General features: G+C 39.5%; 1 protein-coding gene across 1 annotated transcript in view; it reads right to left on the bottom strand.

The window, feature by feature from the left end:
• FAT4 (FAT atypical cadherin 4) overlaps positions 1-19,895 on the bottom strand; it is a 227,467-nt gene that overhangs the window by 26,598 nt on the left and 180,974 nt on the right. The window contains exons 10-11 of the mRNA XM_065405846.1: positions 8,454-8,558; positions 5,667-5,974 (exon numbers count right to left, since the gene is read on the bottom strand). Of these exons, the coding sequence (XP_065261918.1) occupies positions 5,667-5,974; positions 8,454-8,558 (413 nt within the window). The remainder of the gene's footprint in view (positions 1-5,666; positions 5,975-8,453; positions 8,559-19,895) is intronic.

The following is a 19,895-nucleotide window of genomic DNA, read 5'->3' as shown; positions in this document are numbered from 1 at the left end:
GTCATCTTATTTGTGCACATATATTCCAGAACAGCCTTTGGAGCTGATCCTGCTGAAATATATCTTGAAAGCGCTTTCAGTTCATCACCTATATCACTTGCATCAATATAACACATGTCATCATGTGTCAACACTGTCTCTAGTGCCCTGCATTGCTGGTGTAGGTCTTTTTCAGGTATAGTGAGGAGTTTTGGAATATCATACAACATCCCAAATATACTGCTGCATGAAACGTTCTTTAACTGACTGTATTGCACAATCTACCACCTGGTTAAAGAATTCAACTTTGAATTGTTTTTTGGGGTCTCTTATGGGATTATCCCGTGCCTCGTAATCAAAATGTCGTCTTCTTCGGTGACTCTTGTGTTCTTGAACGGGTGGGAAAATAGCTTCAGTGTGAAGTTCCTCTGCCATCTTCTGTGCACTCTTCAGAACATTTTGAAATCCCTCCTCTGACCGGTAAGGCTGTAGGTATGACTTTGCTTTGTCCAGTTGTTCCATTGCTCCAGATATATCAAGGTCAATACCTTGGAGTCACTTGCTTACAACATTTATTTCAAACAATATGTCTTGCCTCAACACCAAGCCACACAGAAATTTGAAGTTATGTATGTTTCTGGTGATTCCAATTCCCTCTGCCACTGTTTTCCTACGAACAGTTCCTGTCATAGCATTATCCTCCATAATGGCAACTATGGCATCATATATCTTCCCAATTTGGTGTTTGATAGGCTTTATCGCCTCTACTCGACTTTCCCATCATGTGGCACTCAGTGGTTTCAGTGTCAGAGAGGATGTTCCCAGATGTTGCTTCAAAATTTGCCATCGATGAGTTGATGCAGAGTAAAATACATAGATGCTTTGAATTACATTAAAAAATTCAGCAACCACACTAAAAGCTGATGCTACATCACTGACCACCAAGTTCAATGAATGAGAACTGCATGGGACAAAAAAAAGCTTGAGGGTTTAACTCTCGGATCCGTGTCTGCACTCCTCTGTTCTTTCCTCTCATGTTGGCACCATTATCATAGCCCTGACCTCTCATATCAGCTATCGCAATTCCCATATCTTCCAGCTTTTTAAGAAGCACATTTGTCATACCAGCTTCTGTAGTATCATCAATGTCAACAAATTCTAGAAAATGCTCTCTGGCAGTCACCATTGCAGGGACATTTTCACTAGGTTCTGTTGTTGTTACAAAACGCACCACTAAAGTCATTTGTTCCGTATGGCTGATGTCAGGTGTGCAGTCCACAATAATAGAGTAATATGTTGCTGACTTCAGATCTGCCACAATCTTCTGTTTGACTTTTGTTGCCAGTAACTGTATGATCTCATTTTGAATTGTTTTTCCAAAGTAGTGGTGTGTGTACATTTCTTGGGTGGTGACTCTTCTTAGATGCTACTGGAGTACAGCATCAAACTCAGCCATCAGCTCCACAATTTTAAGGAAGTTTCCATTGTTTGGCACATACAGCTAATCTGAATTGCCATGCAGTGCTAGGTTTTGGGTAGCAAGCATTCTCGCAATGGCGATGAGCCTTTTCAGAACATTTTGCCAGTAAAGAGACTCTGATGCTATCTTCTCTTGATGCTGATCATTTATGGTGGCCTTTAACCCTAGTCTCATCTCAAGCTCTTTCCACCTATGGAATGCTCTCTGGTGATTTGCTGCATTCTCATGGCATGCCAGACTTCTAGCCAGATTTTTCCAGTCCTTTGTTCCTGTAGAACCCAAAGTGGCTGGAACATTAGACTGGAAGAGTTTGCAACAAAAACAGTATGCAGCATTCTGGGCTTTTGAGTACATAAGCCATGACCTCTCCACTTTGTCACCAGTAATGTGTTGGATGGAAACTTCCATTTTCATTGTCTTTAGGGAACATGAAGTTTTTCACTTGCTGTGGCCCATGCAGTACAAGTCCCTCGGGCTACTGCTCAAGAGGGTCCACAGTCCTGGATCATCTAGACTTAAGGAACCAAACTCAGCAGCAACTGTTTCTTGCGCCTCCACCACACTCTTCTCTGATCTACACTTTTCTTCAGGAATGTGCATGGTTACATCCATTTGAGATGGAGATATGGATGCTGCAGTAGCTGCCAGGTCACCTGCACTCTGACTAACTAGAAGATCGGGCATCTATTCACCACTCACATCCTCACTGGGGCCAGAAGGCTCACAGTGAACATTTGTGTCTACGTATGTCAGGAGAGCTCCTTCCTGCTTAGATAGAAAAGCTTCCTTTGCTTTCTTTCTTTTTCTGAATGCTGCCCCGGAGGGGCGTTTTCTTCTTTCACTCATGACTGCTGTTCTGTGCCAGCAATAGTGGCTCTCAACACTCAATTGAAGGGGACAAATAAGCAGGCTGGTAGAAGAGCCTGAGTGCGGGAAGATATCAGCGTCTTAAGGGCCTAACTGGCTCCTACAACTTCAGTTGACTGCCTGTTCTCCTCAAGTGGGTTCACGGAAGCAGCAGGAAATAGGAAGCTCCCTGAGAAGCTGATGTTATCAGTCCAGGCTCCTGGGGGTGCTAGAGAGGTACATAAGGGGCTCGTCCTCCTCTCTCTCCCTGCAGCTCCTGCTGCTTTCTGTTATTCCCTCTGATCTTTTCTCCTGCCTGCTTGTTATGTCTCTTGTGCCCTCCTTCCTCCAGCACATCACTCCACCATCTCTGTTCATCTAGTGGCACATTTTTGTATTGCTTCTGCTAAATTGGGAATAAAATAAAAATTTCAGAAGACCCAATTCAATTCCCATTAAAATCAATGGAAGCCGCGATCGGCCGAACCTGCCAACGCGGGAGGTAAACAAACTGGCCTGGCCCGCCAGTGTCCTTACCCTGGCGAGCCGCGTGCCAGAGGTTGCCGACCCCTGCTCTAGATGTATAATCAGCTTTCATATTACAGCAAAATGCATAGAAGCAGTTTATGGCAAATTTAAATCAGATGTTACTACTTGACAACAGTTTGGTCTATGTTTATGGTTAGGTAACTCTACAGGAGCTGTACAAACACTAACTGCTATTAATGTGTCATTCTTGTGTAATATATTGACTTTTTTTGCTTACAATTAAGTTCGCTTACTACTAACATTAATGTCTGGTTGAAATTCTTACAAAATCTCCACACTTCATTTCCAAATACACACCACAAACTGAAACATCATACTGAATTCATGGTTCTCAAATTTAAATCACTTACTATAGTATGTCCAAATTATGTATTTCTTTCCTCTATTTTATTTTTAAAATGAAAGCTTATCTTGCATTTCTTTCCATACATAATGAATAACCTATTCCTCTTGAGAAACATGAGCCAGCAGCGCCTAAGTACATTATATGCTGAGTATAAATGAAACAGTTCATAGAGCACATAAAATTAGTTGGCTAGTGTATATGGTATCACATATATACATATTTTAAGAGTACATTAACAACAAAAATGAAAGATCAGATTTTGTTTTTACTAAGCTCAATAAATGTAATTTCCACTAATTTACAGAGGTACACATTCTGAAAAGAAGGATGAGCTACAAGTCCATCGGAAGGACTGGATATTTGAGACCATATTTTGCTTGGACCTGAGTTCATACGATTTATTTTCTAACATTAGTCAAATGCTCCTGCTTGTTACTTTAGCATTACTCTACAGTTACCTCTTCAAGTTATGAGGGTTTCTATCCTGTCACTCTGTAATATCTCAAAACTGACAACTTAATGATTTTACCAGTTTCCGATAAAATCCCACTGCACTGTAGGAAATGACAGATTTGAAATCCTGTAGGGAGGTTATTTTATACATTTTTTGACATGTGGGAGATATTTTTTCCTACAGCAGAAATACTTAAGACAAAAGTGATTCTTTTCACATCTTGTGTTTGTAAACAGCTGACGTAGTTAAGAAAGATTTAAATACAGAAACTATGTATCAGAATCAAGCCTTTCTTGAGGCTTGCTTTTAATTTTAAGCATACACAAAGGTAATTTTCTAGAAAAATATACCTTTCATGTATAGTATAGCTCCTTCTATAGGCCTGATTAGTTTGTTTATTATTTCTTGCTTGTTTGTTACAAATTTTTAACTTGTGTACCTATAGTTAGGCATATAAATCTTTATTTAAGCATGTATGGTCTGAGTTAATTTAGTTAATAAAATCCATACTTGGATATCTAAATCAACACCTATCTGTCTGGTTAAGAATTCATATTTGAAAATTGGGACCCTAATGTGTTAAATATCTAAAATTAATATATTACAAGACAAAACAGTATCCACTTGTGTAATTATCCTTCAGAAAGACATAGAAAATAACATCTTTACAAACACTCATAAAAAAAAATCAAATTTAGGGGCAAACTTTCCACCTCCAGCATAAAGATACATGAAAGTGAAAAAACTGGGTCAGCAACTCTGAGTTGAAAAGAAATGCAATTGCAGGATCAAGTTCCTCTCAGAGAAAGGAGCCAATGGCAGAGCCTCTCTGCTGTGCAGAATCACAGATCCACAGCACCCAGCTGCTCTGAGGATGCCTGTGTTCTTAGACACCCCTATATTCTAACCTTGAGGCACATCACCCCTAAATAGCAGCACGGTTGGCTCAGTGGTTGAACTTCTATTGGACCCACACAGAGTCTATGTTATATCTTTTCAGTAAGGCTCCCTGAGCATGGGAACAGAGTTTAATGATAAAATAGTGCAGTATCCAAGCAGCATTGATTTCTGCAGCATGTAATGGTAGGAAAGCTGTAGGATTCAGAAGGGGCCATGCTGTGTAGAACAGCTATTCCCTTATCCCCCTACTGCTTCTAGCCTGACAGGCAAAACAAAACTTGGAGCCCCAACCATGTATTGTCCTCATGGACTGACTTTAGTTTCAAGCATGGAGGGAACATTGCTTAGGAGATACTGTTAAGAAAGGAGCACAGAGAAAAGGCACAAAGAAAAAAAAAATCACTGCAAAAAAAAAACTGGGTGAAAAATGGAAAAGGGCAGAGCACTATGTATAAGACAACCATTTGCACTAGCCTAGATTTTTGGGCAGTTCATCTCTCCCCGATTCACTGTGTAGGCTTCTTTTCAACTAAAAAATGTTTGTTTTAAAAATCATGAACACCTTTGAAAAAATACATGGGTTTAAATTATAGAAGGAAAAAAAAGACTGGAAGCAGAACAAGTTTTGTAACATCTCTAAAAATTTAAGAAGCTCACAGAACCTGAAGATCCCAAGAAATTTGCCCATCTCTACTGTAGCTACAGTATATAATTGTGAAGCATCTACACTCACTCTCTTAGGGTCCACTGTAGTATCACTAGATAATTAGACTTCAGTAATAATCTTCCCGTATCGCTAGATAATTAGTCTTCACTAATAATCTTCCCCATTGTCTGCAGTAGTTAATTAGTCTTCTGGATAGCTCTTTAGCTCATTAAGTATTCTTGTTCCCATTTTTTCAAATTCAGATTTTTTTTGTATTCTGAGCAAACTATTATAATTCTTCAAGCCTTTTGGACAAGATACAAATTACAGTGTTTTTTCCAAAGCTGGAGGTAAAGCTAGTGAATACAACTTTACCAGGTTTTATGTTCATTTGTGCTTACATGGAAGCCAAAGTGACTTGGAACTGAATGAACGTTTACTTAATTCTCAGTGCAGTATTTCTTACCATTCCAGCCCTCCGGGCAATAACAGTGTGAAACTGGCCATCAGACACTTTCTTCGTTGTGGTAAGTTTATACGTGCCACTGCCAAGGTTGTAGGAGAATCTCAGCCTTTCTTCTGTTATTTCCAGAGCCAGGAATTCTGCCCGTTCTCCAGTCTGGTTGTCATAGTTATACAGCATTAAGGCATTAGTTTTGATGGTTGCAAACTTTATATAAATATAATTGTTGTTTGGATCCATACTGGGAAACTCCATATAGGACAACTCTTCAAATCCATAACTATTCAATTCACAATGATTTCCAAAGACACCTATAAAAGGAAAAATGTCTGTTATCAAATTATTTTTACCCCATTTAATCAAAGTCCAGGACATAAAAGCAGGTAGTTCAGTGCTTTTAGATGTGTTTATGACATGAGTTTCTTAAAAAGCATCTTAAAAAGCCATACATAAAAATATATACATTTTGGACAAAAAAAAGTTATTGCCCAAAGTGTTATTTGTTAAAGTACATACATTCCAAAACAAAAAATGAAGTTATAGACAACTGGATAAAAAGCAAAGCATACTTTTGTTAACTTCTAGAGGGGTTTTGAATGGATGTAATGTATTTTAATCCAGATATGGGGATGTATTTGTTACTGAACATATAGATATAGATGTTCACTTTCCATTCTGTTTCCCATTCCACTTGTATAACCTGAGATTGATTTATAGCTAACTAGTTGATGCAGCTTCATTCTTCTCCTCTCTCCCTCCCACCAACTCTGTGTTTGTATTTATTTGTGCTGGTTCTTTTTCCATTTAGTTTTTGAAATGAATTTTATTGTTACTGCAATGCTGAGCCAAAGAATTTCCCCCACAAATATTTGTGGACTTGTGTCAAATAACGTGAAGAGAAATTCAAGCCACGGTGGAATGCAGCTTATTAAATTGTGATTGTTTCATTCCTTCTTGAATTTGACTATACATTATCTATTAGTCCTTACAGTTCAAGTCTACAATAAACTTAAAATATACTAAACCTTGTCTAGGAGGATGTGCATATTTTTTCTTTGCTATAATCTGGCTACAAACATCTGAGCCTTCCATTTTCTCAGTATTTTATTTAATCTGAATATGTATGTGTACTCCATACATTTCTTTCTAAATGTCATTGAACTGTGTAATTACTTTTCTCCTTAATCTCTGAAAATTAGATGCATTTATAATGAAATCTGATTATAAATATAGAAAATGAGTAAATCTCTGAGAAAAATGATATAATATAGGATAAGCAATTCATTACAAGTGCAAGACAGATGAAAGTTCGCACAACAAAACAGTTCTGAAAAACATTTTTCTAAGATAGGGTTACTCTTTTGGCTGCCTTTTAAAATATTTGTTTATTTTTTCAGCTTTTTTCTTTTTCTGTTTAATTTGTTTTATTTAACATCATTCTTTTCTACATGAGCAAAGACAATCCACAATGGATCTGAGTTCAGACCCAAGCTTTGTGTGACTGTACCAAGATCTCTGAAGTTACCCTTTTTATGTTTTGTATCATTACTGGTTGCTCAATTCCTGGTAGAAATTAGTGATAATTAACTTCAAATATATTGATAGGACTGTATGAATTCCTGGTTTGATTCTTAGAATTTAGGTCTAGAAACACTGCAAAATTTTAATAGTTTACAATAAACAGAATGGGCCGGGATTAGTGCGGAATGATACAGTAATGTGTTTTGATCTTTCCACATCTTTTCTAATGCTTTTTAGCAAGGTCTAATCATTATAAAAATAAGTGCCATACTCAATATCTGAGATTATGTTGCTCATGAACAGAGGAGTTAATTACGTTTACTGATTCCTTGCCTGCATATTTTTGAGGAGTTGTGAACGCAAATGTGATTACTTTGTAAGAACATTGAAATACAACAGAAACTCCCCTTTTATAGCTAGAAAACAGAATATGATGCCTTCTTTGCAAATTATTAGTGTGCGGATCAACAGAACTTGATTGTGGAACTTATAATATATAATTCGCAATCTTTACACCTACTATAACTGTATAGTTATTCAGAACTCAGTGGTGTGATCTGCACTCAATGGGACTCCTTGTGTAAGGAAGTGCTCACCAATGCAAATAAGGGCTGCACAACATAGCACTCAGAATATTTTTGGGCTTTTCATCTGAGAAATGTCTGCCCCTCTCTTCTGGAACACCAGTAAAATACTCCAAAGGAAAATAAGGAAAAACTGTAGCTTTAAGGAATCCAAAAGTGGGGGCAGCATGGAACCCAAACACTCCAGGGGAGTTCAGTGATGGATTGTGCAGGAAGTGATGAGTGACCAGTTGCAACCCGAGCAGCCTGGCCCTTTGTGGACTGGTGTGAAGAGGGGGTAGGGTGTAGGAAGGCAGCTGTGATTGTGAGCTGGGCATACAAAGCGGGAGGCATCTTGCACGCGTGTATGTGTACACACACACACCCACATACATTCTCAAGGACCAATAAAAATCTGGCCCTAAGTGTACACCAGGAAAAATCTCCTCCCTTCCCTTTTGTTCTCATGTAGAAGAAACAGAAAGTGATATTATAAATCACTAAGGATTTCTTAAATAGATGCTTTTTTCTCTTAACTGGACTGTATTTTAACTGTATATCATTGGACCCTAATGATTTGGGATAGGCATGTGATTTATTTTGGTAAATTGAAATTGACATAAATAAATATAGGTTTTATTTAAGTGAACCTGAAGAAATCAGTATATCTATTAAATGTAAACAAAAAAACTCAACAACAACTCACCAAATGGACAGTGGCAATAATATCCTTCCACTCCACTTTGACAGGATCCTCCATTGAAACAGGGGTTGCATTCACAGTAATTGACAGCAGATTCACATGTTTTCCCTGCAATCGGGTAACCAAATGAACTTCCATGTTAGAGTTTTCATGTCAGTTTCAACACGGGTCTTACATTAGGCCAATAAGCTTATGAACCCTGGATATATTTTCCAATTGTGCCTTAGAAAGGAAGAAAGTTCCCATGGATCAGTCACAGGATTTGGAGTCGAGACGGAGATTCTGTTCCCGGCTCTGCTACAGATTTACTGTGTGACGTTGGGAAATTTACTTAACTCCTTAGTGTTTCAAGTTATCTTACAGAGCATGTTGTGAGGCTTAATAAATTGATGTTTGTAAAGTGCCCTGAGAGCATCAAATATATAGCTGGGAAGTACCATTATCCCTATTTTTTTAAGTGCACTGAACTCATCAGGGTGATGGGAATCAAGGATAAAGAAAGCCTAACTTGAATGAGTATGAATGCAGCAGGTTTAACACAGGCAGCTATTATAAGTTATTTTTTGTATATTTTCCCATCAATTATGAGCTCCTTCCTGAATTGGAGGGACCACAGTCTTCTGGAGCTAAAGCATGTTACTTTAGAGCCAGTTCTCTTCTGAACAGACACTGTCACATGTGCTAAATATTATTCACTAGAGAATAAATTGACGCCATATAATTCATTTCAACAAGCCTAAACGACAAGTAAGTATTTTTGCAGACTTTGTACATAAATGAAAGAATAATAGCAAGAAGAGAAATTATAAGAGCTATCACAAGTATATACAGAAGTACCAAACTAAAATGCTGCTCCCATGTAAACAATAACCATGTCCCTAATTGAAATAATAAACTAGATTTCTCTTCTCTGAGGTGCTCAGATACCGTAGTGGTGCCTGAATAAACCCCATTTTCCCAACCCATCACCCCAGTCTTTGCATCCCTCCACTGGTTCTTCCTTTTCCACTGCATCAAGCACAAACTACTTGTCTTCATTTTTAATTCCATTCATGGCTTAGCTGCACCCTATTATCTTATATGGTTTACATATGTTGACACCTGCCTCTTAGTGATACCAGCCTTTATTGCCAATTAGTCAAAAATCCAACAATCACGTTTATATTTTTCTCATGACACCCTGACAAATCTGCAAAGCCAATTAACCTTATTTAAATCTCTCCTTACAACTCACCTATACCATTTTGCCTACAAAATACTTGGAAATGGCTAGGCAGCTGGCATTCTGCTTATAAGCACTACTTATTACACTACAGATAATTGTCTCACTTTTACTACAACACAAATATTGAACATTGTTAGAATATTACATGGAATAACAGAAATATAGAGCTGGAAGGGACTTCTAAAAATCATCAAGTCCATCCCCCCTGCACTGAGGCAGGACCAAGTAAACCTAAATCATTCCTGACAGGTATTTTTTTAACCTGACCTTAAAAACCTTCAGTGATGGGAATTCCACAACCTCCCTTGGAAACCCCTTACAGAACTTAACTATCCTTAGAAAGTTCTTCTTAATATCTAACTTAAATCTCCCTTGCTGCAGATTAAACCCACTAATTCTTTTCCTACCTTCAGTGGACATGGGGACCAACTGATTACCATCTTGTTTATAACAGCCCTTAACATATTTGAAGACTGTTATCAGGTTCCCCCTCAGTCTTCTTTTCTCAAGACAAAACATGCCCATTTTTTTAACCTTTCCTCATAGGTCAAAGTTTTCTAAACCTTTTGTTGCTGTCCTCTGGACTCTCTCCAATTTATCCACATCTTTCCTCAACTGTGGCACCCAGAATTGGACACAGTACTGCAGCTGGGGTGTGACCAATGCCACATAGAGTAGGACAATTACCTCTTGTGTCTTACATATGAAAATCTTGTTAATACACTCCAGAATAGTAGCCTTTTTTGCAACTGCATCACATTCTTGACTCATATTCAATGTGTGTGTTTCAGCGGTACTACCTCCTAGCCAGTTATTCCCCATTTTGTAGCTGTGCATATGATTTTTCCTTCCAAAGTGAAGTACTTTGCACTTGTCTTTATAGAATTTTATCTATAAAAATTTCTGTTGATTTCAGACAAATTCTCTAATTTGCAAAGATTGTTTTGAATTCTAATCCTGTCCTCCAAAGTGCTTATAACCCCTGCCAGCTTGATGTCATCCACAAATTTTATAAGCATACTCTTCACTCTGTTATCCAGGTAATTAATAAATATATTAAATAGGACTAACCCAGATACATCCTCCCCGTCTGACAGTGAACCACTGATAACTACTTTTTGAGCAGCCACCGTATAGTAATGTCATCTACAGCAGTGGTTCTCAAAGCTGGTCCGCCGCTTGTTCAGGGAAAGCCCCTGGTGGGCTGGGCCGTTTACCTGCCGCGTCCGCAAGTTCAGCCGATCGCGGCTCCAACTGGCTGTGGTTTGCCGCTCCAGGCCAATGGGGGCTGCGGGAAGCGGCGCGGGCCGAGGGACGTGCTGGCCGCCCTTCCCGCAGCCCCTATTGGCCAGGAGCGGCGAACCGCGGCCAGTGGGAGCCGCGATCGGCCAAACCTGCAGACGCGGGAGGTAAACAAACTGGCCCGGCCCACCAGGGGCTTTCCCTGAACAAGCGGCCGACCGGCTTTGAGAACCACTGGTCTACAGCATATTTCCCTACTTTGCTTATGAGAATGTCCTGTGGGACTGAGTCAAAAGCCTTACTAAAATAAAGATATATCATGTCTACTGCTTCCCTCCTATTCACTTGGCCAGTAACCCTGTCAATAAAGGATATTAGGTTGGTTTGGCATGTTTTGTTTTTGAAAAATCCATGCTGGCTATTCCTTATAATCTCATTATCCTGTAGGTGCAACAAATTGAATGTTTAATTAGCATAATCTTGGGTATTTGACCTCCAGAAAACCAAAGCTCTAGTTACCTGAAGGTCACTCATGTCCCATGATGGTAATGTGCAGTATGCAGTACTCTCTCCTTGGTCAGGATCCTACATTTCTGAGTATTTTGGATAGCCTTAAATCCATTTAGAAAACCAGGGTTGTACTGTGCTAACTTGTTTAGCATCCTAGGAATTTTGCAACATGTGTCTGCCTGTTTTCAGTACCTTTTGGTGAGGGGTTATACATATAAAATTAAATGAAAAAGAAGTGTTCAGCCATTTATCCTGCACAGGGTGTCTAAATCAGCCGGCACCAGAAATATGGCAAGAAAGTGTTGGGAAAAAGTCTTTTCGGTTAATATTAAACTCTTAACTTCACCAAAGGTACTGGAAGCAGGTCCAATGCCTGTATCTGATCATACTTTTTCGGGGAGGGGTGGGGGAGGAGGGCTTTACTTTTTTTTTTTTTTCTTTTCTTATGTGCAAGAGGGAGTCTAATCTTTCTGATCTTAGATATAGCTGTTTTCTTTAAATCAAAAAAATAATATCCTAGAAATACTGAACTTTGATTGTGTTCAAGTAGGAGATAATATGTGGGGTAGAAATAATAAACTTGACCCATTGACATTTCTTAGTAGTTGTCAAAATTCAAAGCTAATAATGCTAGTCTTTATGGTCTAACTAAAGCAAACTCAATGTTCATCTTTTTCTTCTTCCTCATCATCCACTAAGTCAGCTAAAGAGCTTGGATGTTTACAGTTTTTAATAATGTTTTCTTCACATTTAAAAATGGTTTGACAATTGCTGATACCAGTAAAAGTTAGTTTACATTCCTACCAGCTGTTTTGACACAGGAGAAGAAGTACACTCTGATTACGCTAGATTGGGGTGCTCTTTAAAATAACATTTGTTAAGAATAAAGAGCAAATCCAAGTCTATCTCTGCTGCTCACTGAAGTCTTGAGAGGAATATGTCTCTTCATGTCTGAAGTACCTGTGCTGATTTAACAAAGATGTCTTTGAACCAGTACAGATCACTTATCCTCTTCAAATCAGTGCTACACACATTATTCTAGAAGGCAAGAACCCTATAAATCAGAATCAGGGAACAAAAGTAGAACACAGGAGGGCTATTTCAATTTAACCTTAAGGATTCTCCACATAAGCACTTTCAAAAATTCTTTTGATAAGAAGGTCTTTAAGAAAATCTGGTAACCAGGCAGCGAGAGACAAACTCCCATCATAGATTAAAAACAGAGTAAGAGATAGGAAGTAAAAAAACAAAACAGAAATAAGAGACATGCCTACATATATATCTATAAAATCAACAGATTTTGCTATTTAGTTCAATAGGAGTGGAACCGAGCCCTTTATCGGTACCATGACAGTAGCTCTCTATCTGTAAAGCCAAACTGCCATAGCCCTATGAATCCAACTACAGAGACTCAGTGAGAAAGAAAAAATAATACATTTTAGAAACCTCCAAAATGGTTTAAAATAACTTTTCCATAAGCCAAGGTATCACAATGTTAATGTTCTGAAACAAAATACACCAGCCCAGAATAAAATGTTCTTTTCTCAGCAGAAAGTATAGATTCTCTGCTCTCTGGCTTGTTTCTACTTGTGATGGTTCATGAGATATTAAAACTTAAATGTATTCCTTCTCCAGAACTCAATATTTTTCCATCCTGACAGTCAGACAATTCTGTAATTCTGGGGAGAAATTTGGTAGCTGGGAGAGGACATTTCTCTAGCAGATAGGTTTAAAAATAAAATAAAAAAGATGGCTCTTGGAAGGTGTTTGAAGGTTACCTATTTCTATGGCAGAAATCTTAGCACACAAACACTAGCTTTCCAGCTTTAGTAACAAAACTATTCTTAGAAAACATAGCATGTTTACCTCTCCCATCTGCTTACTGAGGTAGGCCTACAACTGTGATAGTTTATTACATCTTTTAACATCTGATTAATGTAAATTACCGGTATGCTAGTTTGAGTTTTAATATAATGGTTTAACTGTATATGAATTACATCTGCAGTGAGGTGTCTGCTACATGTAAATTCTCACATATAAATCTGGGTTTGGTGGGAAAAGTTTGCAAATGTAATGTTGTTTTCCTGTTCCGTTTGGGATAAAATGGATTTGTATTCAGAGATTCAGTTGTTTTATCTGCAGAGATTAAAATAGAATTGTTTCCCATGATCAGAGAATGAACACAGACATCAGTAACTCCTTCCTCATATTGCTGAGCAGTTAATTACCTGAGTAATCCCATTCACTCCAATGGGATTACTTGTGTGAAACACTGCTCACCAATGTGAGTAACGGATTCTCAATCTGGACTTAAGTGCTTACTTCCATTGTTTTACTTAGAGATGCTTTCTATGACTTTAATTAAACTCACAAGTTTGGCAAGTTTGGGGTTTTCTAAACACACTCCTCAGGGCATTTTTCACAAAGTTTCACTGCTCTAAGATTAATAACATGTGTGTCAAATAGTAATGTTTTGATGAGTGAACACATTGATTTGCTTAGGTAAAGTATGACCTGGAGTTAAACATATCGCCAAATGATTATTAACTTTTCAGTACTATGGGAAATTCATCTTTAAGATTTCATTTTCACAGATTTGGATTACTGTGCATCTGATAGCCAAACACTCATCTTTATTTTGATGAGGTATAGAAAGTAATTTTGTTTCCATATGTTTGAGTGCTTCAGGTTTATCAAATGTGAGGAAAGGGAAGAATCAGTCAATGATTTTTAATCCAGGGTGGCTCAAGTATGCCAAGTCTTAATATTCGTGCGGCATAGAGCTGCATCCAGTGGCTGATGCAGTATGTCAGGCTAGTAGATATTCCCACACAAAAAAACCCCTTTGTTAGCTTTCAGTTAAAATTGCTGGAATGCACCTTCTTCCAAAATACACCTAAAAAGGGACTAAACAGTTGTCTTTAAACACTCCATCTACGTTCCCCTGCTCAGCCTCAACTTCTTCCTTTCCAGAGCCCAGACTCCATGTCATCCCAAGCAACCAACAGAGAGATATCTTTGAGCTCATTTTTATAATGTTCATTTTTATAACAATTTTTAAATTAAATAAAATCATCATAAAAATAAAGGGAAAACGGACACTGATTTGTGGTAGGAATAAGGGAGCTGGGCTGGATATTGGGGCTGAGAAACTAGTGTAGGCAGTGGGATCCACAGGTTTAGCACAGAACTGTGCTGTCCAGCCCCAATCTAGAGCTCTGCTCCCCAGTCCTTGCTACTAACTTTTAGACCTCCCCACTTATCCATGCCCTCTCACACCTAGCACCCAGTCCCTCAGACAATTAAGCTCAGCAACTGAGTCCCTGCATATCACTGACTTCCTGACATCTGCCTGCTGATGTATCAGAGGAGGTTTGTCAGGATGAGCACTTAGGCCTGGATCCACAAAGATAGTTAGACAACAATGGTGTGCTCCACGAAGGGACTCAGGTGTCTTAGAATAAGAGCCACAACCCCCCAGAGCATGCTAGGCGGGGAGCTGCCTAAGCTAGCCAATGTGAGACACCGATGGAGGTGTGGCGGGGGGGGGGGGAGGGTGCTAGACTCCTTACCCCTGCCCACAGAGGTAGGCGTCTAAGTCTGGGCTGCAGGGAGGCACATATCTCTGCTTGCCATCAATGAATGTGAATCTTTCAGGTAGACTCACACTAGCAGGGCTCAAACAAGCACAGTGAAAAGTGTGTGGACATTGCAGCTCAGGGGACAGCTCACTCTCCAACTTCCACCCTCTGTAATGCCTCTGTAATACCTCTGTTCAGTGGAGGATGCAGTTTGTCAGGATGATGGATTCCTTCCTGATTTGGGCATGGGTACAGGGCTGGCCTTACCATGAGGCGAACTGAGGTGGTCGCCTCAGGTGCCAGATTGTGGGGGTTGGCGGGCGCCACTAGGATCCAGAGTGTAGAAAACTGTGTCTGCTGCTGGTGCACATGTATTTTCTGCTCTAAATGCACAGAGATGGTGGAGTGCTGTGCTGGAGGAAGGAGGGCACAAGAGACATAACAGACAGGCAGGAGAAAAGGTCATAGGAATAACAGAAAGCAGCAGGAGCTGCAGGGAGAGAGAGGAGGACGAGCCTCTTATGTACCTCTCTAGTACCCCCAGGAGCCTGGACTGATAACATCAGCTTCTAGGGAGTTTCCTATTTCCTGCTGCTTCCGTGAACCCACTTGAGGAGAACAGGCAGTCAACTGAAGTTGTAGGAGCCAGTTAGGCCCTTAAGACGCTGATATCTTCCCGCACTCAGGCTCTTCTACCAGCCTGCTTATTTGTCCCCTTCAATTGAGTGTTGAGAGCCACTATAGCTGGCACAGAACAGCAGTCATGAGTGAAAGAAGAAAACGCCCCTCCAGGGCAGCATTCAGAAAAAGAAAGAAAGCAAAGGAAGCTTTTCTATCTAAGCAGAAAGGAGCTCTCCTGAGATACATAGACACAAATGTTCACTGTGAGCCTTCTGTGAGGATGTGAGTGGTGAATAGATGCCCGATCTTCTAGTTAGTCAGAGTGCAGGTGACCTGGCAGCTACTGCAGCATCCATATCTCCATCTCAAGTGGATGTAACCATGCACATTCCTGAAGAAAAGTGTAGATCAGAGAAGAGTATGGTGGAGGCGCAAGAAACAGTTGCTGCTGAGTTTGGTTCCTTAAGTCTAGATGATCCAGGACTGTGGACCCTCTTGAGCAGTAGCCCGAGGGACTTGTACTGCATGGGCCACAGCAAGTGAAAAACTTCATGTTCCCTAAAGACAATGAAAATGGAAGTTTCCATCCAACACATTACTGGTGACAAAGTGGAGAGGTCATGGCTTATGTACTCAAAAGCCCAGAATGCTGCATACTGTTTTTGTTGCAAACTCTTCCAGTCTAATGTTCCAGCCACTTTGGGTTCTACAGGAACAAAGGACTGGAAAAATCTGGCTAGAAGTCTGGCATGCCATGAGAAGGCAGCAAATCACCAGAGAGCATTCCATAGGTGGAAAGAGCTTGAGATGAGACTAAAGTTAAAGGCCACCATAGATGATCAGCATCAAGAGAAGATTGCATCAGAGTCTCTTTACTGGCAAAATGTTCTGAAAAGTCTCATGGCCATTGCGAGAATGCTTGCTACCCAAAACCTAGCACTGCGTGGCGCTTCAGATCAGCTGTATGTGCCAAACAATGGAAACTTCCTTAAAATTGTGGAGCTGATGGCTGAGTTTGATGCTGTACTCCAGCAGCATCTAAGAAGAGTCACCACCCAAGAAATGTACACACACCACTACTTTGGAAAAACAATTCAAAATGAGATCATACAGTTACTGGCAACAAAAGTCAAACAGAAGATTGTGGCAGATCTGAAGTCAGCAACATATTACTCTGTTATTCTGGACTGCACACCTGACATCAGCCATATGGAACAAATGACTTTAATGGTGCGTTTTGTAACAACAACAGAACCTAGTGAAAATGTCCCTGCAATGGTGACTGCCAGAGAGCATTTTCTAGAATTTGTTGACATTGATGATACTACAGAAGCTGGTATGACAAATGTGCTTCTTGAAAAGCTGGAAGATATGGGAATTGCGATAGCTGACATGAGAGGTCAGGGCTATGATAATGGTGCCAACATGAGAGGAAAGAACAGAGGAGCGCAGACACGGATTCGAGAGTTAAACCCTCAAGCTTTTTTTTGTCCCATGCAGTTCTCATTCATTGAACTTGGTGGTCAGTGATGTAGCATCAGCTTTTAGTGTGGTTGCTGAATTTTTTAATGTAATTCAAAGCATCTATGTATTTTACTCTGCATCAACTCATCGATGGCAAATTTTGAAGCAACATCTGGGAACATCCTCTCTGACACTGAAACCACTGAGTGCCACATGATGGGAAAGTCGAGTAGAGGCGATAAAGCCTATCAAACACCAAATTGGGAAGATATATGATGCCATAGTTGCCATTATGGAGGATAATGCTATGACAGGAACTGTTCGTAGGAAAACAGTGGCAGAGGGAATTGGAATCACCAGAAACATACATAACTTCAAATTTCTGTGTGGCTTGGTGTTGTGGCAAGACATACTGTTTGAAATAAATGTTGTAAGCAAGCGACTCCAAGGTATTGACCTTGCTATATCTGGAGCAATGGAACAACTGGACAAAGCAAAGTCATACCTACAGCCTTACCGGTCAGAGGAGGGATTTCAAAATGTTCTGAAGAGTGCACAGAAGATGGCAGAGGAACTTCACACTGAAGCTATTTTCCCACCCGTTCAAGAATACAAGAGTCACCGAAGAAGACGACATTTTGATTACGAGGCACGGGATAATCCCATAAGAGACCCCAAAAAACAATTCAAAGTTGAATTCTTTAACCAGGTGGTAGATTGTGCAATACAGTCAGTTAAAGAATGTTTCATGCAGCAGTATATTTGGGATGTTGTATGATAATCCCAAACTCCTCACTATACCTGAAGAAGACCTACACCAGCAATGCAGGGCACTAGAGTCAGTGTTGACACATGATGACATGCGTTATATTGATGCAAGTGATTTAGGTGACGAACTGAAAGCCCTTTCAAGATACATTTCAGCAGGATCAGCTCCAAAGGCTATTCTGGAATATATGTGCACAAATAAGATGACCACCCTCGTTCCAAATGCTTTTGTTGCTCTGCGCATACTTCTAACACTTCCTGTAACAGTTGCCAGTGGAGAACGCAGCTTCTCCAAGCTGAAGTTAATAAAAACACATCTACGCTCCACAATAACACTGGAGAGGCTGGTCGGCCTTGCAACCATCTCAATAGAGCATGAGCTGGCCCAGACTGTGGACCTTCAGCAGGAAGCAGTTCAAATCTTTGCAACCAAGAAGGCACGGAAAGCACCACTTTGATTATTCAAACAGATAAAAATGCCAGTGTTTACTATGCAGACAAGAAAAGTTACATTTGCTGTTCAGGCATTTGAAAGTTAAGTGTTACTTAAAATTTTTGAACAAGGCATTTTAAGTTGTTAGTTCTCCTTTATTGGGGTAGATAGCAGAGCAGTACCATGAGAGGAGTAGAATAGGAAGAAGGCAGAATTGAGACCTTTCAATGTTTTGGCCCAAGCGAGGGGGCTTTAGAGCGTCATTTGAGCTCCCCGCCTCAGGTGCCAAAATGTTGTGGGTCTGCCCTGCATGGGAAGAAGAAAAAATGATCTTTATTCCACTGACAAAAACTCCCAGAGAAACTGATTAATTAGGGACAGCGTTAATTAATATTGACAAGATCAAGTTAAGCTCCTATAGTCAGGATGAAAGATTGCAGACAAATGAAACTACAGATCATATTTCAAATCACTAAGAACCAAACCATTTGTTAATGAAAATATAACTATGTGTACCAACTGAAAGCTGCTGGGTTAAACTTTGGGATGTTTACATTGCATGCCTCAATATGCCCATCTTTTAAACTGATTTTTTTGTTAATTTAATTTTGAATTTGAAACAATTTAACAAATCTACATTCCTTTATCCTAATAAGGCCTGGAAAATAGGAAATGTAGGGTTCATGGGCAGGGCAGGCAAACTATGGAAAGCCACAAAGTATATTCCTTTTAGAAAGTGATTCTTTTCAAAACAAAACCTGATCATCATTAATAGACATAATTATAACAGACTGGTTAAACCTTAATGATGTTGGTCTGAGGTAATCTGTCTTTATAATGCTATTCCGGGGAATGAGCTAAATTGCCTCCACAGTGTGATGAAGTGACATGCAGCTGATAAAACATAATCAATCAAATAAAAGTAAGTCTACCCTCTCGGTCTTGAAGTACGCTATTACAAAGATCTACAACTCATGTACTCTAATTTACAGGGAACAGAAGGCCTGTGTTAGAAAGCACTAATATCCACACACAAGAAGTACAGAGATGGTGTCTCTTGATGGTGAATGAAAATTGAATTATGAGGTAAAGTATTTTTATGTTGAGAGCAGCCATTAAAACTATACATATGGTGCACTAGCTCTTGCTACCTAGCATTTGAAATAGAATTACTCATCTCCTAATGGGTAGAGGGCTGGACAAAAGTATCTTGGCTTCTTCTCTTTCACTTAGGCACACAGAGAGTATATTCATGAAGATACAACTTTGTGCTTTCTTTGTTAAATCAGTATAGCTGTCTTTAGTCAAATATTTTTTATTTATTTCTTTTTTTGGAAAAGAATGTTTAAGGGAAACAGGATTAATCCTACAACCCTTTCCCCCATTTCTATATTGGTATGTTGGCAATAAAATAATCACATACATGCATATTATACCATGTGACTTAGGTGATCCAGTCTCACTACAAAAATAACAAATAGTGAATAGTCGAGGACAACAGTTCACAAACAATCCATATGCTGAAACTTGATTGCATAAACTGTGTGGCAAATTTTTGTGAATAATTCATTTACAGAACTCTGGACATGTTTGTGAACAGT

This window comes from Emys orbicularis, chromosome 5, assembly GCF_028017835.1.
Source record: "Emys orbicularis isolate rEmyOrb1 chromosome 5, rEmyOrb1.hap1, whole genome shotgun sequence".
NCBI classification, from domain to species: Eukaryota; Metazoa; Chordata; order Testudines; family Emydidae; genus Emys; species Emys orbicularis.
The sequence above is the reverse complement of the archived record's forward strand: the minus strand, read 5'-3'. Positions and strand labels throughout refer to the sequence as shown.